A 23,515-nucleotide genomic window follows, 5' to 3' on the forward strand; every position below is an offset into this window, starting at 1 on the left:
GTGACGATTTTCCTTTAGTGTACAGGCTCAAAGGGCCTGCATTATTCAGCATTCTTACTGGTAATGCTTGTTTCCCCAGTCTAAGTAAATGAAACTGGCCCTAGATGGACACCAGCGCCGGTACCATCTGTCGAAAGAGCTCATCCAGGTGACCTGGACAATTTTACGGGTTTTTTTTTTTGTTTTTTTTATCTGCACTCAGGGGTCTGATTTTTAGGACAGGAGCAGTGTTTCTCTGACCTCAGAGGTCAAACATCAAAGAACACTCGCACACACACAGGAGACGTCTACGCCATAGCTGAACACTGGAAACTCAGACTGAAGCCCTTTGAGCCTGAACATTAATGTCAGATGCAATTTGAGAGAAATGCTTTCAGTGCTGACTGTCCCCTGCTGACTGAGGGACAGTCAGCAGGAGCAGACCAGGCACCGGACACACAATCAAATCCAACACATGGTAAACCTTCCGTGACTGTTTTATATACATAGTTATAATGTTGTGTGTTTGAAAGCCTGTTGTTTGTAATTAAATAGAAAATGACAGAAAATGACATTTCTTCTGGTAAAAAGCCACAAAATGTGCTTCCAACATGCAGCAAAATGCATCAAACAGTGGCCAAAAATGACAATATTTAATGTACAGGCAAAGAACTGAAGAGACATCCACAGCCCTGCAGGGAATGTGACTTCTGTTTCTGCTTTCTAATGTGAAGCATGGCTAGATTTCATTTCTGTGGGGAAAAAGTCACAATGTCAGATTTAACAACTTAAAACAACCCACAGGATATTAATCTTCGTGTTGTACTTAAGTGGTGCCATTAACACAACTTTAACTGAGAAAATACCCATTCTTGTAAATGTCTCATTTGCTATTTGGATTCTGTTTTTTCTGTCTGTCCTTAAACACCTGGTTCGTTTGAATCTGTGCATGTTCACATAAATTGAGGAATAGAAGATGCAAAAAAAGAAGACATGCCAACATGCATATACAGTGTCATGCACGTGGACGAGCCATTCATCGAAAATCCAAATTGGTTTGGTTTTTTAATCTTTATGAACCAGATTTCTTAAAAAATAAGAAAAAAAAAATGTCTTCCTGGAATGAGAGGGCTCCATAAATGACTGCAACGTGCTGAAATCACACACATCCATTTACAGTTTACACAGTTCATCAAGCTCAGACAGTGAAACATTTCGAGTGGCAGTGAGATCTAGGACAACACCACGACGTGCTTTTCCTGGTGCAGCAAGGCTGAAGTGGCTTTTCAATCACACACACATACACACAGGTACACACACATGCAACTTACAAGCTGAGACTGAACCCATCTGCTGGGAAGATAACACACAGCGATTAGTCACGGAGTTTTTTTTAACCCAGCAGGTCAAACAGTAGGTTGCATTTTGTTAAATCAACATCAAGGTAATGCACCAGACGAAAGGACTGATCACCTGAAACAATGAAACTTTTCTTTTTCAAATTCCTCTTTATCTGCTTACATGATAGCTCTTGCTGACCTGAACAGGTAACATTAAATTCTGACAGCATTCACGGCTGTGCCAGTGGGTTCTTAAGTGAACTTTTTATGCTTTTTATCTCATATATCCATTCCATATCCACATTCATACATTAAAGCAGATGTAGAAGAATTCACTGTGAACCACAAGCTCAGGTTCAGACTGATCTAAATGCTCAGTGTTGCAGCATCTGTTTGAATATCGAATCTGACTGCCATTCATGATCATGATTTATTAACAAGTAAATACAACCAGTTTTCGATACGTCAGGGTTTGATGACCAAGTTACTCAATCAGAAATGTTGTTTAGGCCTCAGTCACATCAGCCTACAGACCAGGTGGTAACCCTCTGGCACAGCTGATCACTAGGGGAAAAATACGCATTATCCCACCCACCGGTGGTTGCTGCATGTTGTTGGCTGTCACAGAGTGAAAACTACGCAAAGAGGGTGCTGCACCAAGACCCTCCTTGAGGTTTGCTAGCAGATTTCTACTGTTACCTGTAGTTTGCATGAAAGATGCTGATTTGTCTGCAAACACTCGGCATTTAGCGTGATGCCAAAGAGAGATAGAGAACATTTGCATTGAAAGTAAAACAGTAAGACATTCTGGGGTTTTTTCGCACTCTTCAGAATTAAAAATACTCTCTGAGCAGGCATGTAAGTCTTTATCTTCCATGCAAACTACAGGCAATATGTTAATAACCCAAGCAATTCTAAGGAGGCCTTCAGTGCAGAACTGTGTGTCTCTTTGTGACTATTTTCAAACTAGCAATCACCAACCAGTTGGGGAATACACATTGTTCCTTAGTGACCGGTTGTAGCCAGATGGTTGCTGACCGGTCTCTAGGGTTAGAAAAGTGAAACAGTGAAACAAAAGAAAAAGCAGTTACCACCAGTTAGATTTTATAACCAGTGTTAGAAGCCGGTATGCGCTCTTTACCTTCTGTGTGGAAACTTTTGGGCTGAAGGGACTGAACATCTCGTCTTCATCGACACTGGACGTACTCAGGTTCTTCATCCTCTCTGCTGCCTCCATCCTCCTCCTCTCGATTTCTTCCTTCATGCGTCTTCTCTCCTCCTGGGAGTCAGATTAAAAACACTCTTCAGCCCCAAAGCCATATAGATCTAACAGCTGCTAATACTAGAGACTAAGTAGCCATTGTTTTACCCTTGAAGCTGAATTAGTTACTTTCAGGCCAGGGCATGATAACTCCATAATAAGCTAAAGATGTCCCCTACTGTATATCCCTGATATATTATGATTTTGGTTATGAATTTTAGACATTTGACATGCTGCATTCTTCTTTCACATTATACATCCTCACTGATATAAACAACAAAGATGGTCTTTGTAGTTTTCTTAAAAAAAGAAATCTGAGGTTCACAGGCTAGTAGATTTTTTTATTACTAGTACTTTAAAAAATAGCTTTACTAGCTATACTAAAAAAAAATATGAAGCTTGCATTACATTTAAACCCCCAAATAAAAATGTTTTCCTTGAAGCTGAGCGTCATTTCCCAAATTCCCAACCCCCCTCCTGAGTTGTGTAAATATCTCTGTGCATATAACATTTCAGATACTGAGCTTTTATTGAGGCATGGTCACCTCTTCTTTGGCCAGCCGCTGCTGCTCCTCGTCCTCCCTCCGACGTTCCTCTTCCTGTCGGACCCGTCGTCTTTCCTCCCTCCTCCTCTTCAGCTCCTCCAGCTCTTGCTCAGCCTCAGCCTGTCGTTGTCTCAGTTGCTCCATCTCCTGGCTCTCCTTCTCCTGGAGGCTCCGCCGGATCTTCTCCAGACGTTGCTCTGTCTCCAGGATGGCCTCTGACTCCTCTGGTTCAACAGCTCTGCTACACACAGCACTACGGTATAGGATATAAAATGCTTTGATTTACGCCCTGGCTGTGGATCTGAAATAAGATCCAAATATTTTTGTCCAAAGTCTTTAAAGTACTTTGGGGATTCTGGAAAATTTAAACTTGATATTTGTAGTTTTTTTTGTGTGTTATCTTGTCTCAAGAAATGATTTACTTCTGCTTTGGCTTTTAAAGTCAACCTAACAAAAGCTACATAAGGTACATATTCAGGCGACTGGAAAGGCACATAATAAGATAGGAAATAAAACTTGCTACACACATGGTGGATCTCTTTGTCTTGGTGATAAATGATGTCACTTCCTCATTGGCTGTGTTGCCGTTTGAGTTGCTGTGTTTTGGCTCTTGGTGAAGAAAAACCTTTGATGTGTAGGAGATTTTGACTTCTTTTCTTTTCTCCACCTGTTAGTGAACAAAATAGATTTTTAAATGCATGTGATAATATATACGCTGAAGTTTGTTCTTCTTTCAAACTACGTCTTGAAATCTTTTTGAACACTTCAACTCTTTTCTTGAATCATTTGAGACTCAGACTGTTCTAATATGATTTTAGACCGTATATGAACCGTCTTTGCCGTCTATCAATAACTTGATATTTGAATAAGTAAAATCCTTATCTAGACTAATGTTGAATATTTTTATTTATGGCTTTTAACATTTCTATTCAACTTACAGCATTTGTTTGACAATTCCACAGAAAACTCAGTTGTTCAGTACGGAAGTCCTACCTCTGGATTTGGCCTTTGACTCTCCTCGCTCCTCCTCGAGATCAGTTCATCCCTCTTTCTTTGTTCCACCTCCCTCTCTTTCTCCCTCCTTGCTCTCTCAGCTCGAATCATTTCTTCTTCATGCTCCTTCCTCCTCTCCATCTCCACCCTGTCTCTTTCTTCCTGCTCCTGCCTCTGGAGTTGGAGGGAAGTGATGGAGGCCTTCGTGCTCTTTATGGGCACAGCTTTTTTTATCGTGTCTTCCTCTTCGTACTCGTCTTCATATCCTCCCTGGCTGAGTTCCTGCAGGCGCTGCTGCCTTCGCCTCTCTCTGCGTTGGGTCCAGTCACTGAAGCCTTCGTCCTCCTCCAGAAACTGAGAACCATTTGGCTTCAGGCTGCCGCCATACCTATGGAGAGAAAAGATGGAAAAAGAGTCAGGACAGGCAAGATCACGAGATCCCAAACGTGTTTAACAAAATTCCAACCCTTAGCCATTTCCCATTTGCATCCCAGTACTCAGGCTTTCGGTGTGATGTGTATTATAATAAAATACAACACAGCGTGAGACAAATCGAGCAATGTTTTGCTTAAACCGTTTTGTTATTATGGATAAAGTGTCCATTAAGTCAGTTAAATCCATCAGATTTACTACTCTGTAATCACTGTTAATGTCTTTGTTTTCCCATTACTCAGCAGCTAAGTCAACAAACTAGCTGATTAGTTCCCAGGCGGGCACTTGGCTGAAGTTCCTCAGGTTGCTCGATTCCACAATTTATGTCAAACCTCAAAACAGGGAATACAAGTTTGATACTTCAATAGCTCAACCCCTGCTTTGTAAACCTCTTTATTAAAATTGAAAGAAAAATAATGACACAACAAGAATATCTTTAAATTAAATCTGCAGACAACTCCAAAAAAAAAAAAAAGAAGAAAAAAAAAAAAATCAGGTGCAGGATGTCGCCATGGTGGGAAAAATAGTCCCTGCATATTTCTAGTCTGGAAATTAACCACATGCAGCCATGTTTCAGCCAGATTGTGACGCAGTCCAGTCAAGACAATGCATGTAATTTCCCCTCCTCTTAAATGGATACAAAAGTAAACCCTGGAAGGAGCCATGACTTCACCCAGTTTGAACAGTGGTGGAAAATGCCTGCTTTCAAGTTCCAATATGTTCATTTTGAAAAACAACAAGTGTACAAATGCACCATTAATCTTGAAAGTCCTGTTCCTGACATAAGGAGCAGAGCTCGGTTTCAGTCAGTCAAAAGGGATTAAGTGATTTTAGCAACAAGGTCTGTAGCGCTTTGTTGAACACAAGTTTCGACTTGCTACAGGATGGCATTACTCTGGGAATCGTCTTGACTGGGAAAAAAAACCACTGCACCGAATGCATGAAAATCATCCTAGCCAAAAAATTGCAGGATACAAAGATCACAGTCACTGGTCAGAGGTAATCCATCACATTAAGTGTCCTTCAGTAAAATATTTTGCGAAGCAGTTGGCAGAGCACCATATGATTAGAGGACAGATCACCACAAACAAAAAGGACAACATTTCCTACAAGACCTAAAAATATAATAAGCTGACTGGCATTTTTCACCCTGGTCTGTCGTGTTTATGATGAGCTCAGATTAAACTGATTGGAGTAATACATTCTTCCACTTGGCAGCTTCTGTAATCACAGAGCCATTAAGAGCCTACCAGAGCTGAAACCACGACCACTGAAAACAGGGAGTGGAAGCTGACCGTAAACACACACACTATAGTAATATTCCCAATTTCTCTTGGGTGGTTTTAACAAATTTATCACAGGGATGTCGAGCTGCTGTTAAGGCTCTACATCAGGTTTGATATTTAGTTCATTCAACAGCAGTGAATGTCTATTTAATCAAAAACATTTGTCCATTCAGTTCATTTCACTGCTACTACTAAATCTGACTTGGACCGAATGCAGTCACTCTCAGATTAGTGAATCTTTGCGAATAATTGCAGTCAAATTTATAAACACAGATTGCGGTCATGTTGCAATCAATCTGAGTGAGTCTGTAATGCACGACAAACACAGCTCTTATACAGCAGGAGACTCAACTCAACTGTTTCTATTCTACTCATATTCTGATATAAAAACAAGGTGAGTGCCTATAAGATTCTGCAGTCAAACTGTCATCTTGCAGCAACTACATCACCATTTGTGGAAGAATTTATGAATTTCTGTTTCATATCTATGGGATTCTGTCTGGACGACAAAGGAAACAGATTTGGGATTTGTGCCAATGTATTACACTTAATGGCCGTAGAGCCACTAACAAAGTGCACACAGATACCAACTTGACCCCGTTCAATCGCAAACTGACAGCAGACCGATTCTGCCTTTTTGCCGTTTTCTGTCGCTTTGCACACAGAAGCTGATTGCGGGTGGTCACAGACGTGGTCCCAGTTTTTTAAGCAACCACTTCAAAAACAACGTGCGAGTTCACTGCAGATTGTTGCAATAATGTCAGTCGTGCAGCTGTCTTCAATCACTGTTTTCCCTGGTATGACCGTAACATTAACCTTGGACCAAAGTAACACCAGCTTACTGCAAACACATTGACACATGCATTATTTTTAGCTAAATTTGAATTAAAACGACAGGTTACTGCAATACCATCCTACAATACTTATATAATTCAGACCTTAATGCGTCATTGAAAAACTTCCTGAATAATGCACGAATCCTTATCTTCTCAGGGACACAAACGTAAACAGGACATTTGAACACATTATGAAACACCGGGTTGAGATAACCTCATTCCATAAAAGTCAGATTTTAAAACACAAGTGGGTGCACTTTGATGCTGAAGCTATTTCACACGGACTCATTTCCAGTCTAGAATATTTGTCAGATCTGCAGCTGCTCACACAAAGGTGTGAGGTCCTCGCTGCCTGCTTCTCTCTGTACACATCAAACAGCCACAGGAGGAAATCAGCATGTAGCATGCTATATACGATCTCATATTCTACTATGAAATATCTGAACTTCAGTTTAGGCGTTAATTATTATGGAGCGCCAATTATGTGTTGTCTAAATGGACTTAGCCCTAAACACTTATTCAACAGTCAGAAGATCTCCCACTCAATCCTGCTGATTAAACTAATAAGTGTGCTTCGTGTCTTTGGGAGCTGGCAGAAAGGAATTCACTCAGCATTCCCCAGATGATTAAGACACTCACTTGGTCAGTGGGGCCCCAGCTGTATGGTGGGAGCCTCTGCCTGAGCTCTCAGAAACTAATATGTCCAAACAAACAGCAAAGTTTCTACTTCAGAATGAAGACGTCCATCACGAAGTCTTCGAGTCCTGGTAGGCAGCACTTGGTCGCGCTCAATGACCTCTCCTGTTTTACTGTATTTTATGAAAAATGGTACTGTTCCATCTGAATGAAGATAAGTGCAGTTAATGGCCACTCAAGGCCGGCTCTAAAAGCGAGTCGTCACCCTTCCCACTATTGGACGGCAATGAATTTGTAAGTGGTCAGAATATTTCATCTCATCGATGTTAACAGAGTGGACAAAATATTATTAGATGATTGACAGAGGTGATGTTTAACTAAGAAATATGAATTAAATTGTATTTAATGAATTACAGATTGGTCACACTGGGGAGGTCCAATCTTTTATATACAAAGCAATTGATTGATGCCATTTATAGCCAAAAAAACCCATAGCTAATCGCTATGGCTGCTGTTAATCACGTTAAGTGGCCACACCCCTAACTTTAAGCCTCAGCAGTATCCAAAAGAATCAGAAAAGAAAGCAATTCCTCATACTGATATTAAGGAGGGAAATCATGTGTAGAGCAGGCAGTAAACAGGGCTAATCCTCCTGTAACTTTGGACACTTTAATATGGGGGTCTATGGGGACTGACTCAGTTTTGGAGTCTAAAGTGGACGTTAGAGGAACTGCAGCTTCCACACTGGCTTCTTTTTTCTGCCCTGAAGGTTGGTGCCTTGTATCAGTGCACTAAAACGTATAGCTAATGTACATCAGTCTAAAAACGTATCTGCAGAATTTTCAGATCTTTTTGAATGAAAGGACATATTTGAGTTGTTTTTGATCACAGTTTAAACCAATGGGCTTGATGCTCAGAGCCACAGAGAGCGGCTAGTGGAATCAGAAATGGAGTCACTGTAGATCCAGTAAATGATAAAAGGCAGCATTTGCTTCAACCAACATTCACAAGCTCAAAATCTGTCAGCACTTCTGAGCTCACTGAACTCGGGCTGAAAGAAGATTTCAAACCAGCATTACGTCACCTGCATCTCACAGAACACCTTTCAATTACAAACCGCAGCGGTGGAGCTACCTCATATCGAGTCACCGCAGCCCGAATCCAGCTGAGCCTGCGATGTGATGAAGGAAAAGGTGTTGGAGGTGCAAGCTATAATTAAGAGCCTGAAATTAAAAGTCAGCTGAGAGACCACGAGCTCCGACATGGAGGCTTTGTAGTAAACATTCTTTGGCGGTTGTGTAATGAGAAGACAGCTGCGTGTTGGTCGTCATGTCAATACTACAGGATGGAAGAGGTTGTTTGTGGCATTTCCCAGTGGAAACATTTGTTTTATGTAACCAGACGTCCGTGAACCCCTGTAAACCAGCCAGGCAGGCCGGGGGGACGAAACCGCTGCAGAAACAGGCTGAACTTTGAGGTTCATGACTGGGAAACGTGATGACAAAATCTTTAAACTGCATTATCAGGAAATTAAAGTAAAACAAAAGATGCAGACACAGTTAGCAGCTTGTTCAGGAAGTCATTGGACATGAATAATGTTTGCACTTAGTAGCTTCCTGGGTTCTCATGACTACATGGAGAAGGAATTCCACCATATTTAGATTCCTCCTACTTCCATGATTTAGAGTGAGAACATAGCCAGACTACGCAAATTCAGGCCTTAAAATGGGATTTGATATCCACTGAAATCTACGGACTCTCAGGCTTCAGACTTTTATTTTGTATTTGTTAAAATTAAATCCTGATACCAGGGTTCATCTACGAGATGACTATGGCTAGAACTTTGAATAAAACCTAACAGGGCTTAGTGCAGGGTAGGTCGGAGATGTAATTATACTGTTTCTTGAGCAGGCCCTCAATAATTGTTGACGCCCAGCACTATATGAGAAGATCACTAACTCATCTGCATAATATTCAGTCAGTCATGTTGTTGTAATGAAAAAAGCTCAGATTGCAGCTCCGTGATGAAGGCCCATGTGTGTCCTTAACATAACACAGTGAGAAAGTGCTTTAAACCTCCATTCCCTCTCAGGGCCAGCAGGAGGTGACTGCTTAATGGCAAAACAAACTGCAAAAAAGGTCTATGGGGAACAATGTTCCTTTAGCTTATTAAGCCTTTCCTTTGCAGTCTTAAATCATGAATTTCAAGTCTTACCAACAACAACATGATGCAAATTTTGAACATTACGTCACCCATTAGAGTCAAAAAGGAGAAAAAAGCAGGGTGTGATTTCATGCGGGCCTTCGCTGTGATGAGCAAGTATTGAAAGAGTGTGCTGTGTCTCAGTATCACAGTCAGATCTCTCTCTCAGTCATTGCGTCTGGTTTCAGTGATGACAACATTCAGCTCGAAGCTTCACAACGAGATTTCACTAAATAGAAAAAGAGGGGTGGACACAGACACGACATCCCTTTTTTATATATATACATTACACATGCTTCTCTGAGAGCCAGAGCTGCTTATAAGGAAGAAGTCATGTGTTGCAAACTGTTTAAAGAAAGAAAAAATAAGCAATTGAGGCACATATTCCAAAACAGCAACCAAAACCCTCCAGCATGTTCCAGATGTCCTACTGGGAAAAAGGCTGCTTTTCATACAAACACCATAACCAGAGATCACATTCTCTATATTCTAAAAGGAAGCGTTTGGGATGTAAAGGCCTCTGCGATATTTTCTGTACTCACGTGTTCTCCTCTGGTGGCATCTCGCCGTCCAGTGATGACTCTCCGGGCACTGAGCCACTGTTCCTCCGGCGTAAAGACTCTCGAGCTCTCCGACGACGCTCCCTCTCCACCTCCTCGGCATCCTCGATGCTCCTCTGGGCCGTCAGCCTGTAAAGGAAGGAGGACTCCATTTCACAAAGAGTGCAGGGAGGTTTGAACACGTTCCATTGCCAACCATGTCATGATCTTTGGGACTTTTGTAATATTTCCTATTATTTTATTCATCCCTAAACAGCATATTTACTGAACAATTTGATGCACATGAGCGGGGGAGCAAAAACAGAAATAAAAGTCTAGCTTTTTTTCCTACCATACAGTCTGAAATGTTTACACCAGTTTTGTACTTCAGTAATCAAAAATACTGCCTGTATTTTTCAGTCTTATTCTATGTGTCAGATCAAAAGACGTGAATTTTTCCAGCAGTAATTACTGCAATAACTTTGAGACTTTTTGGGGAATAATTAGTACTTTTCCATGTGGTATTGCTCCACATGGCATACTTCTTTCAACAGAGGAGGTTGGGAAACATTACAACCATCATCATGTATCACACATGACCCAGATTCCTGACTCACGGTCGTCTCTTGAGCCTCCTTGGTTTCTGAACAGTGAGTCTCTGAGGCCAGAAGAACATCTGCCGGGCCTCAGATGAGAAACACCATCGTCTGTTTGCACGTCAGATAAACACAATCGCACTACGCTTCATGTCAACATGACATCACAGTATTTATTACAAACACAGTTGATCTTTATTTATCAGAAGACAGCGAACCAAACGCGAGCACTCTTTGCAACAATGCTTTGATTTACACCAACGTCGGGAGATTTAAAGACAGCACCTCGCTTCATACGGAAACGGCAACATCAGAAAAAAAGTGCAATGTTTTCTGTGTTTATTTGGTGGTCAACAATGGAGAGAAATCCTGGTAAAAACCCCCCAAAACACCACATATGTTGGTTTCAATTTTTTAAAAAAAAGTAATTTGCAAATCAGCTTTCAGAGAAAAGTGAGCTCACTGGTTATACAGGATAACGAATAACAAAATAAAGCAAAGTAAACAAATTAACACCTAAAGGGAAGTCAATATAAAGTAGGTGAAATGAATCAAAGATTGCAAAAAACAAAAAGGAACCAAGTCATAAACCATAGAGGTTGAAACACGACCAGAACGGTGGTCTCCCGGGACTTCTGCCCTGCTACCTCTCCCAGCTCCTACCTGTAGTGTCTAATTAACCACCGTTTAACTATCTGCCTGATTAGTTATTGTTTTTGGCAACAAGTATGGCCATTTTCTCAGTGGCACTTGGTGTTGGGAATGAATGTATCATATATTTCATTGCTTTGACATCAGATTAGATAGAACTGTAGATTTTAATAATTTAGACTCAAGGGCTTAAATAAAGTGTCTTTTTACTCTTGTCCAAGTTTATAGATAAATAGCTGAAAGCATTTTTAATTTATTTGAATTATGAAGTATATTGGTGAGAAGCTTGTGTTTATCCAGCTTCTTTCCCAGAAGAGGCATCTGGAGGACTAACAGTCGCGTGAGTTCAGGTGTCGAGTTACTAAGCTCACATTTGGCTTCTGTGTCACTAATAGATTGCTAACGGCTCCAAGGCTCCATCTACTCCTCCGCCCTCATCTTTTCTTCAAAACAATGGATTGATGCAGGAGAAACGGCTGCATGATCTCTGATATTTACAGATAAGACTTATTTTTGGCACAGTTTGCTCTACGCTGCGTTGTCACCTCCATTGACTCGTCCCTCTTCCTGAGATCATGGAGATTTAGTCTACATTAACAAAGTGAAGCTGCTCTTTGTTTTCAGCTCCAGTTTACTGGGAATAAAAGCCTGTTCAGAAATGAAGATCGGCTTTGGGTTCGGTGTTTTCTTTATGTTAATCTCCTGCTCCTGCCAACTGAGAAGATTCAACACTTCAGATTTCCTCTACTTTGGCTTTAATAAAGTCTTTGTAACTGAAATGTGCAAAGTTAGTCATTTCATTTCTGTAGGTATTGAAGTAGGAGGATGTTGGTGCAAGCCACAGGACTTAAATGTGGAACAGAGCTCACTGGGCTGGGTGGAAACTGCAAAGAAACAACAAAATCTGCAGAGCTCCTCACCCTCAAGGAGGTCACTTGAATAATGTGTTTCCCACTCTCTAAAAAGCATGGTTGGAAACTGGCTGGTCGACCTTTTGACAGATCATTTCCTCAAGGGTGGGTGGACACCAAAAGCATTTAGTACAAGTACTTCAGATGAATGATTGTGTCTCTGACGTGGCATGTGGTCACACTGATGCCTCAGCTCATAGCTTCGAAGTGTTTTACACTCCACATTGATGTATATTAGTATACATCTTAGTATGTTAATACGTCTGGCATCCTACCTGACATCGAATAAACTGTCTTGACACAATGACCACTGCTCCCTGCACATTCAAAACAAACACTGCTTCCCCTCGCTTTCTCCATTTCAACACACAGACTATTAGTTTCTGGGCCACCTCAGCAAAACACCCTGCTGACCCACATCCATCTGTGCTCGGGCCTCTCCACCCCTTTCCATTCTTTCATTTCCTTTTGCTACTCCCTGCCTACAGGAAGGATGAAAAACTGACTGAAGGAGGAAGAAATATCAATGCTGATAAGAGCAGAGTTCATCAGCATGCTGGTTCAGGACATATGAATCAGCACACACATCTTAGGTAGTTTTCAAAGATTCTATATGTTTCCTGTGCAATAAAGGGCCAAGTATCACAGATTGGGATTAGGTTGGGTTTGGATTAAGAATGGGAATGTCATCTTTTGTGCCAGTGACAGAAATGGTGGCCTTAAAAGAGGAGGAGCTAAAACAACTCATTTAAGATAGAGGACAAGCTGACTGGCTGGACCAAGGCCCAGTACAATATAGGCAGGGATTATTTTGTACTGTGAATCATACAAAATGACTTTAGAATGTAAAAAAAAAAAAAAAAAGAGAGAGTGAAATTAGCACATTAGTGTCACACTCAGTTTCTCTAACAGCGACCTCTAGTGGCTGTAGTCATTATCATGGGAGGAAAGGAGGCTGGGGTGGATGGATGGGTCATGAAAATAATCAAGACAGCAGAATTAAACTAAATATTATGACTTTCCAATTCCAACAGGTGGAATGTTTCTGAGTAAAATTTGGAAACTGTGCAACAGAATGTGGCAGAAATTTGTCAGCACAATATCTGCGTGTAATATTGTGGCAAGTATAAGCCAAAATGACCTACAAACGCCAAAGAACTATTCAATAATCAAGCACAGTTGGCGCATAAAACCTGGCTCTGCTTGATTTGCTGCTGTCAGCAGTTTGGGTGTTGAAATCTGCCGAGCTTTGACCCAGCAGACCGTTTGAGTGAAACTCACCACGCTGTCCTCTCATTATGTTTTCTTTCTGCAATCAGCACTGTGGGATTCTGTCATGCCTGGCAGGTGCTCAAACTGATTTGGGCTAAATGATTAATCTCCATCAGAGTGTTTCTAAAATACCGGGATTACCGTCAGCTTTACTTCCTCCTTCTCATGATTTGTGTCATCAAAATCAAATCATTTGCAATCTTTAATCATCACTGCAGAGCAGAGATGTCTGCCTGGCTCACAGCTTGGAGCTGCTCTGTACTCTGTCAGGGTAGTTTTGCCTCTCCAGACAATTAAAACAAGCACAGTGCACTTGTTCTACCTCAGCAGGAATCAAACAGGTTTTTTTCCAGTCTTGTGTTGCTCTTCTGTAAACTGACACCACAGGCATGACTGAGCATGCCGCTTCCCTGAACCTGTCCTCAGATAACGGCCAACAGAGCGCCCTTCAGCCCTGGAGGTCAGTGTGATCGACAGATTACACAAATAAACAAGAGGGAACAGATGAAAGCAGGTTCAAGTGAGGAAAGTGGTTACAGTAAACAGAGCAGCAGATGTGCTTCATGAAGGTTTTTATTAAAACATTTTTTTCTTCGCTCTTGTGGCTTCCAATGATATTGGCATTTCCACTCTTTTCCTCCATAATAAATATCTGTGCATCCATTCAGTTTTCTTAACTGCTTATCCAATCCAGGGTAGCAGGGAGGCTGGAGCCATCCCAGCTTGCACCTAATGTGGTCATTGGATATTTTTGGGAGAAAAATGAAAAAGAAAAATGACGATGGCAGATCAGAAAAAAGGTCACAAGGTCAGACAGAGGGAAGACCAAGCAGGCAGCTGTTGGCTACAGCTGCATGAAATCTAAATGTGTTCGTTTTTTTGCATTTCTGCTGTAAAGTTTGGCATTTTAACAGGTAGTCTGTGAAAACTGACTCACTTTCGGAGAAAACCTTAAGTGGCCATTAGAGGAACTGCAGCTGTGTACACTTCACTTTCAGCCCTGAAAGGTTGGCATTTGGATTAAACTAATCCGATGTGACTCTAACGGAAAGAAACTTAAAATCGTCACATCCCAAAATGCTGCACTGCTTCTTTAAGAATAAACTGCTTTCTTGTGTTTTGGAGACACAGCCGGTTGCTAGCGGATTTAATAAAAGAAAAAGAAACCCTAAGCTTTGTAATCACCAGCATTTGTAGCAACCAGCAGAAAGAACCAGAAACACGACACACAAAGCCACAAACCAGATAAAAGCTTTGCCACCTGCCAACAGAGTCACTAAACCACACACTGCCATGCTCTCCCTGTCTGCACTTGTCCAGGCTTTAACTTTATTGTCCGACCATGTTTCACCCGAATAAGAACAAAGGAGGGATTCATCTCAGGAGAAGTGAAGTTAATGTATTAAATCCTCCGCTGCTCTTTTGCAAGCACACACTTTGTCATCGCAGGGATGACTGGCTTCAGTGACATAATAACATGGTTTGCTCTCAGGCTGAAAGAGTGCCAGGCTTCGTGGCACAGGCGCGGATGGTGGGAAGACGTTTGCAAGATGAGGTCATGGCTGTGTTGAAACAAGTCAGGACAGCAGATCAATTGCAACAGAAAAGATTTCCATTTTCCTATATTCAAAAAAAAAAAAAAGTCATGGGAGTCACCAGATGAGCTGTGAAGAAGCAGCTGAGCATTACAGAACCACAGAGTCAAAGTGCTATTCATCTTCACAGAATTTATGAAGAAATAGCCCCCATCTGTCCACAAAACGGGTTATTTATATGAGGCTCGGGATATTTAAATATTACGATTTAACCCCTCAAATTATTGCCAAGTCTGCATTTATAGCTCAAACTCATACCTGTTCTTAAAAATGTTTTGGTACATTTATAAAAAATGTTTAAAAAAACTGAGTTGCTGTCCAAATTAATGATTGCATGTCACACAGAAAACCTCCCAGCACAGATTCTGCAGCTTAACCTGACCTTCAAATATATGTTTCCTAACGAGGTTAGCAAACTCCAGGACATCAGCATTACATACTCTGTGCATGCATACAGACAAGATGACACTAATAGACACACTAATAAAAATAAAAAATTATGACATGCATGAAATTGTGTCAGTCGAGCAAATCATTATTTCAAACATATAAGTATCAAATGTATTAGAAAAGTGGTGATAAAAGAGTTGTTTACTAAAGAGTTTAGAATTTATCTTTACAATAAATACGTATCAGTGTTCTTTTCCATTTGTCTCTATGCAAGAGACGGCGCTAATGCTACAATGTCACAGTCACTTGGTCAATGTGCTTCTGTCAGAACAAATTCTTATTGGTTGAGCAATCAACGGTTTCATAGGAAAGAAAACAGATGATTTTAGAGATGATCTATTCATTCGGAGGTCTGAGAAATAGACTAATAGTGAAAAACAAGCCCAAGTTTGCGCAACTGTGGACTAAAACTGTCAGTGCGCCCCAGGGTGGCTGTGGCTACAATGTAGCTTGCCATCACCAGTGTGTGAATGTGTGTGTGAGTGGGTGGGTGACTGGGTGTGTAAAGCACTTTGGGGTCCTTAGGGACTAGTAAAGCGCTATACAAATACAGGCCATTTACCTTTTTTTCTTTTTTAAACCAAACATAACAGTAACATCTGGCTTAACTAACGTTTGCATCTACGTGACGTTTCCTCTAAGTCCGCTCCAAATTCACTGACATCACGTTAAAGATTTTTGTTTTATTAAAACTGATTGCTTAAAATGAATCTTTTCAACACGTTTAACATTATCACTGGCACACTCTGTTTATGCCATGATTTGTACCTGTAATGCGATTACTGCAGGGATTGCTTTGGGTTGATTTTTAACTTTGCTTTGTGTCTTCAAAGAAAGATAGTATCTGTATACTCATTAGGGAAGGATTGTGTGTGGAACCTTACCCACAGGTGTTTATTGTTAACTGGTAATTATGTGACATTTCAGGTCATTTTACAGAGTAACGAGACAGTAAGGTAACAAATTACTTTCTTTGGTGTACTGCATTAATTTTAAGAAAAGTACTGAGTAATGTGTGACACTTTTTGAGTAACGACCCCGACACTGAAACTGATAGTGGTCCCAGCACAGAGCCTCGGGCACAACAGTAATCCAGTTTCAGCTGCGCCCATCGACTTTCACACAGTGAGTTCCTGCTTGATGGACAATTTTAAACAATATTGTGACTTTAAAGAAACAAGTGTTTCAATAAAGCCTCAACAATATTACAGCCAGCCATGTGCTTTACAATCCACCACTTTACATTAAGAGTGCAAAAACTCCAAAAAGAATTTATTTTTATTTTCTCCAAACAATAAAAATGATGTGATGAGCCAAACTTTTTCCTGCAGTGGCATCAGCAGGTGAGAACTCCAACATATTGGCAAATGTCTTAATAAGCCTTCAGCGACTAGGAACCAAATTATATACACTAAAGGGCTCTCAGAGAATGAACAACTGTTGCTGGTTTGCCCTGAAACTTGTATGCATCCACATTCAACTTTGGATAAACTGATGATCTCTGGTGATCCTCTTATTTTTTCATCCAGCAACATCATTAAATTCTTAATTTTACCATTAAATCGGTGCTTAAATCAGGACCTAATGCCTGCAAACCATAAGCCACAGCTGGACTAAATTTATAGCATGCAAACACAGTAATCATTCCCCCTGTTCAACATCAGAATGTTACCTTGATGTTTTGCTTAGATCACTGCTATGGCCAACTACAGAGGCAATAGCATGCCAGTAGACTCTGTAGTGTGTTATTTGTATTAATTCCCTTCCAAAACCTTGCATCATTATCTGGTACCCATAAAACGGGTTGTACTGAATTTATTACTAGAACCGAGTCCAGGGGAAGCGAGGAAACCAAGGAAATAAACTTTATGCTTCTTTGTGCATTTAAATGGAGGATTCCAGCATCTGAAGCACATGTGCCTCTTGTTCCTCACCCTGACAACAGCTCAAACATTTTGGACAAGGAAAATGTGCCTAAATATTTCTGTTCCAGCCTCGGGGCTCTTGAATCAATAAACCTATGACACTCACTGTCCCTGGAGGGGAATATTAAATGGGCTAAAGCTGCTTGATCTATTTCAAACAAGAAACAGAGCCGTCATGTCCTGATTCAAGTGATTCAATTGTCCTCAGCTCTGTCCTGGTATCTTTTCATTCAGAAAAGGTTCAGTCAAAGACACCTGGACCTGCAGGTGTTTCTTTAGTTCAAAATAAATTATTATTTCAAATTTGAAGAAATCTACAGAAAGAAAGCACTCCTGAATAACTGAGATTCTTCACAGTGATTTGTAAGGTAAGTGCTTTCTCTCTTCTTTGTTTCAGGTATTTTAATTTGTTTCTTAGTTAGTGATGACAGAATAAATGCCAACTGAAAATAAAGCAAAGAGATAAGAGAAGATATATTTCTGCATTGCAGTAAAAAAGTGGACCAAATCATCCTGCAGTCAGACACAAATAGTCTCGATTAGAACTCCAGCAACATCCCCAGAGACAGTAATCACTATGTTATGGCTGGATGTCTGTGTGCCCCCCCCCATGCAGAGCACACACAGACCACTTATCCCTGCAGTCTGGGAATCCTTCAGGTTTGTTTGCACACAGGCTTTAACGGAGAGGGCGAGTGAGAAAGCTCCTGCCAGGAAAATGCAACCAAAAAAAGTAACTTCAAGCAAAAGTTTGTCACTACAGACCTCAAACTATTCTGTAAATGTGGATCAGTGGAAAGTTAAAAGAACAGAGGGACGCAGCAAAAGAGGAAAAGAGCATCTTGTGCGATCGCTCCACGAGAATCCAAACAAACCCGGAAACAAACAAACAAACAAACACAAAATGTGTATCCAATTGCATCCAAAGCTTTATTTTATATTAAAGAGGCAGAAAACAAAAGAGCAAAGGCGGAGAGGTGAGTGGCCTGAAAGTTTTTCCTGAGAACAGAGAAGCTGGGAAAGCTTTTGCCATGTGAAAATGTCAGGGTGGACTTTTTACCAAAGTTCAAATTACTTGAGTGATTCAGGCCTCAAAATTACAAGATTTATCCTGAGAAATTAAAAGGTTATTCTCTGTGTCTTCCTTAAATGGAATTTTTCTAACTTTTTCCATAGATTTTAACACATGTGATGTTTTTACTGCATACATGTGTGTGACCATGAACTTATTTTACTGCTAACAGTAAAATAAAAATGAAGAGCATGGCTCCACGTGTAGAAGTTCACCATCCTGATGTGATGATGGTGGACGACCACTGGCATGTAGCACCAAATCATAACAACAGTTGCTTAAAGGTGCTTTGTACTGTAAGGTAAAGACCCTACAATAATACAAGACAATAATATACATATGCTCCTATATGTTTCAAACAGCATGCAGGTCTGAACTCAACTTTTATGTAAACTTTAAGTCTGTAATCGTCTAAAAACAATACTTTCTGCCTTTTTTTTCCTTTTTCAACTAAATTTAGATGCAAAAGGAAGTTTGGGGGTGTTTTAAGGCCATGACTGAGTGACTGGATTAAGCCAGAAAGCTGTCTGCTACTTTCAGGTATAGTTCTCGTCAAAAGACGGCATTGATATATTGAACATCCAAGGGAACTAAAACCTAGATGATGCTACAAATGACTCCTAACAAATTTAAATTCACAATAATGGGTGCAGTTTATAAGCTGAAAAAACAGATGTTTGTGTATGTGTGAGGCCAGATAGCAGGAATGTTTTTGGTTCCTGGGTTTTTAGGCTATCATTCGATGTTTACTGAAGTGAGAGAGATAAAAACCTGTCATCTGTTCTCAGAGATACGACCCCTGGAAACAGGAAGCCCCGCTGTGTTTACTTTCCCTCCATCCCTTTAATGAGGACAACCTGCAGAGGGAGGGAGAGTTCAGGGCCCCCATCACTCAGCAGCTTACGCCACCCCAACTCCCCCCAAACACATTCCTCGCTCTCTTGTCTCCCTGCACCATAAACACTCAGGAAATCCACCCACGTGTGGGGGATTCGAAGGTCAGAGGTCGCAGCACTCGGGCTGTTTTGAGGCAGGTATGCCTCCTGGGTGAGATCAATGCTGCGGGCTGAGCCAGGCCCCACCAAGCTGGCAGGAGGAGGGCGGTGTTTGTCTCCCACGCAGAGCTGATTAAAAACAGATCAACTGCCTGCCTCGACCCGATGCAATGATCTGAGTTCACGCTGATGACATATTGTGAGTTTGTGTTCCTGTCGACCTCTATCACAGTATCAATTATGATTGTGAAATAATACCTGTATCTAGTAAACAGCGTCACCTTGTCAGACACACCAACCCTGCTCAGGTGGAGGAGAAAAGCTAAAATATTTCAGAGGTTTGCTCGCGTGGCATCAACAATGTTTTCCCCTCACTCATCTCTTCAAGCCAACCATTTGTTCCTTTAAGCTACGTTCCGTGCTTTCTGGGCACTTGCCCACACATACACAAGTGTTTTTAAGATTAAACTTTTTCTTTGAGTTGTGACCTTCTGATCACACACATCTAGTGTTATGTGACTGACAAGGGACGTTTTGGAGAAGTCTCTGCAGATCGTGCATTTCTGATTGGTCTGTGTGGCTTTGGATTCTGGGTGCTGTCACTGCCTGTAGGCTTGACATGCTTTTGAGTTTCAGTTGTGTTTCCATGCATACAAAGACTTTTTTTGTTTGTTTTAAACATCTTTATATAACAAACATGGAAAACACTATAATAAAGACTATTCCTTGTTATGAGATAGCTCATGCCCAAGTAATCCTGAGTTGGACAGATGGTTAAGAAAATGGATGGAGGGAGGCCTGGTTGCTTCATTCTTGGCAATGTAACATCAGTTTTCAAATTTTGCATGCCAGATTTTTGAAAATAAACTGTCCCAGAAATTTCATGTTTTTAGATTCTTCTGTTTAAGAGGAAGAATTTTAAGAGGGCACAAAAAGTAAAATGTTTGCATAAACAAGCTCTCCATCACTGTGCTGACTGAAGGGAACACACTGTACAAAAGATGTCCCTATCAGATTTTAAAAGGGAAGTGCCTTGGACCTGATTTATCTTTAATGACCAGAAGGGGGCGACTCTTCTGGTTGTACTGAAGTTCATGAAAAAACTGTCATCAACCCCAATAAATACTTCCAATTTAAGTTACAGTTATTTGATAATAAGTTTGTTATGAAATTTATGATCACAGTCAAAAAGAAAGATTATCACGAGTAAGCTCATTGGCTGACTCACTGGTCATTGGCCAGTCAGTGTGGAGTGCGTTCATTTTCTCAATCACACACTTTGCTTGTCACATCCATCCCGTTTTTAATATTACCAAGATGCTCAAGCCAAATGTGACTCCACAAACCAACAGCTGATGTCATGTTCTACATCCATCTTTTATATACAGTCTGTGAGTGCTACATGTCTACAAAACAAACGATTGATTCAGATTGTTGCCAAATACTGTTAAGTTGATCTAAGCTAATCAGTTATTGTTTTCCAGGAATAAATCGTCTCACTTAAGTCACTTGAATGTTAATAAATTCCTAAAACATATGTGGGAATCTTTGAAATGATTATAAATCCAATAACAGGAGAACTAATTTGTATCTGGAGGAAGACACTGGTGTTAAAACTCAAGAAGAAATGTCTAAACAGTCTGGATGAAACTGACCTGTTTGATAACAAAAGACACAAAAATCCCGAGTGAATCACCACACCTTCAACTTTGAGCTGTGCAGTCTTTCTGGTGTTACGTCATTGCTTCTGTCAGCTCCCCCAGACTGAGGACATCTGCTGAGTGGACTGAATCAGAGTGACACACTGCCTCCTCCAGCTGTTATCTCTGCATAAACATAAAGCCTGAATACCGTTCTCACTGTGACTCAGAGGTTTACTCTGAGCCCCGTGATTACGACACCTCTAGAGTCGCCGAGACACCACGAACGTTCATAAGTGAATAACTCAGTAATGTCAGGACAGTCTATGACAAATACATGCATCAGTTCTCTGTGGAGAAACTTTGAGTCAATGGAAAGTCTCCAAATAGAGAGATGAGTTCAGACATTTGTCAAGCATATGATGCATTTCCTTACTTGACAAACACAACTGGGACTTTTAGTTCAGCCAACACAGAAACACCTACTCAAACTCCAGCATTCACAGATGGAGTTCAAAAACTAGAGACCTAAGCACAGTCATCAATACATGCAAGGACTGTAAACCCAATCCAGATCAGAGTGGACCCAAACAGATGCAACATGCATAATCTCCACTGGGAATTCATTAGTTGGGCAACACTGTTATCCCAGAGTGACACAGTCTCAGAGACACACATGCTTGCAGGTTACGCTGAAATGACCAAGATTAAAACAAATCCACCTAAATGTGAAGATAAAATATGGCATGTAAGACCTGGATCTCAAATTTGCTTGAGAGGATACCTCTATGGACTGAGCTGACACTCGTTAATATGGGTCATGACTGACTTTATCCAGAAACTGTTTTGGATGATGTAAAATTTTGTCTTTATTTTGGTTTCCCTCGCAGCTTCCATGGTGCACCAACTGCTCTGAAGGATGTTACCTCCTATTTAATTCAAACCGTTTGCTTTAAAACTCATCTGTACAGATGTGGCAAAACTGAAAGCCAAGTCAGCCAATAATTTATGTCTATGAGGGACTAACAGATAAAACATCCTCCCTCTACCGTGTGAGTACCTCAGCTGAGCATGCTTTATCATCTCTGTTAAAAACCACAGAGTCACACTGGAACCTCACACAGGATGAAAAACAAAATCCTTCCCAATGGACAGGACGTGCCGCCACCCATACAAGCCCAGAAAACAAAAGACTGACTCAGGTGACCTTTCAACTCTGACACTGGTCACTGACACCACTTCCCTTCTCAGTGAAACAGAGAAGCCCCGGGCATGGGGCTCGCCTCAAACCTCCACACTTTAAAGTCTTACATTTCAAGTGTGTTTTTAATAGAAAATAAAGCACAAAGTAGATTTTGATATGATTCCTTTGTTCTTTTTAGGTACACTAAAAGGAGGTAAGGCGATTCAAAATCCCCAAATCCCCCCAAAACCCTGCATGACCCAAAACACTCCCAGTAATCCCACTGTTCCCATTTAGACTCATGTTTACAGCACAAACACACACACTCTTTATCTTGATGTGCTGATATGAAACACTGAGGTTTCCCCTTCAGTCATGCTCCAGAGCTTTAGGGGAAAACCTCACGTCCTGTTTATTGACTGAAGCAGAAAAAGAAAGAAGAACTAAGTGAGTGTGTGTTTGTGTGGTGCTTAAATATTAACCCGATTCTTTCTGTGTGAAACAAACAGACACCAGCAACACGAACGGAAAAACGGATCGACCACATACCTCATCAGGTTTTGTAAACCCTGTTTGCTGGAGTTTCTCCTCACCAGAGCGTTGGACATGCTTTCGCTTCTTTTCTTCTTTTGCTGCTCGGAAATCTTCTTTTCTCCCTCTGGTAGAAATAAAACAGACCACACCGGCCGCTGAGATTAGCTTTCTCCTCTTGTTCCAAATCGACAGTGAAGGCAGCTGTCTGTCCTGCAGCTGTATCAAAGCCCGGAGTTCAGAATGAGTGTGAGAGAGAGCGTGTGTGATACACTGTTAAAGACTCTTCACACACACACACACACACACTGTCTTATTGTTGTAAATCTCACTTACAGCGCTCTCCCCTGCAGTGCTGGTTGGGAATGTCAGCAAGGCTCTGAGGGACTCCCTCCTCTATCGCTCTCTCTCTCACAGGCTGGGTTTTTAGTCATTACACCCCCCCCCCCCACACACACACACACACACCTCACCCCCTCCCTCTGTCCTACATGTGGTTTTCATTGAAGAGCTCAGAGCAGTGGGGCCCAGCATTTCTCTCTTTTTCATCTCTTTCTTCGCTGCCTTTCCCTGTTATTCTGGGTCATGTGGTCTTCCCCGAGGGGGTATGAAAGATGATACCCTCAACACCCCACCATCAGCCC

General features: G+C 41.1%; 1 protein-coding gene across 4 annotated transcripts in view; it reads right to left on the reverse strand.

Annotated features, from left to right (window-relative positions):
- The window catches only part of lsp1a (lymphocyte specific protein 1 a), a 39,902-nt gene extending 16,622 nt beyond the window's left edge, over nucleotides 1-23,280 (reverse strand). Inside the window, exons 1-7 of one of the 4 annotated variants that reach the window (XM_039615059.1) lie at nucleotides 23,208-23,280; nucleotides 22,890-22,998; nucleotides 10,054-10,200; nucleotides 4,119-4,506; nucleotides 3,653-3,792; nucleotides 3,126-3,378; nucleotides 2,461-2,598 (exon numbers count right to left, since the gene is read on the reverse strand). In XM_039615059.1, coding sequence (XP_039470993.1) covers nucleotides 2,461-2,598; nucleotides 3,126-3,378; nucleotides 3,653-3,792; nucleotides 4,119-4,506; nucleotides 10,054-10,200; nucleotides 22,890-22,948 — 1,125 coding nt within the window. In that variant the 5' untranslated portion in view covers nucleotides 22,949-22,998; nucleotides 23,208-23,280. The other 3 variants (XM_039615058.1, XM_039615060.1, XM_039615057.1) reach the window with 3 other exon arrangements.
- Nucleotides 23,281-23,515: the final 235 nt, after the last annotated feature.

Source organism: Oreochromis aureus, linkage group 7 (genome assembly GCF_013358895.1).
Source record: "Oreochromis aureus strain Israel breed Guangdong linkage group 7, ZZ_aureus, whole genome shotgun sequence".
NCBI classification, from domain to species: domain Eukaryota; kingdom Metazoa; phylum Chordata; class Actinopteri; order Cichliformes; family Cichlidae; genus Oreochromis; species Oreochromis aureus.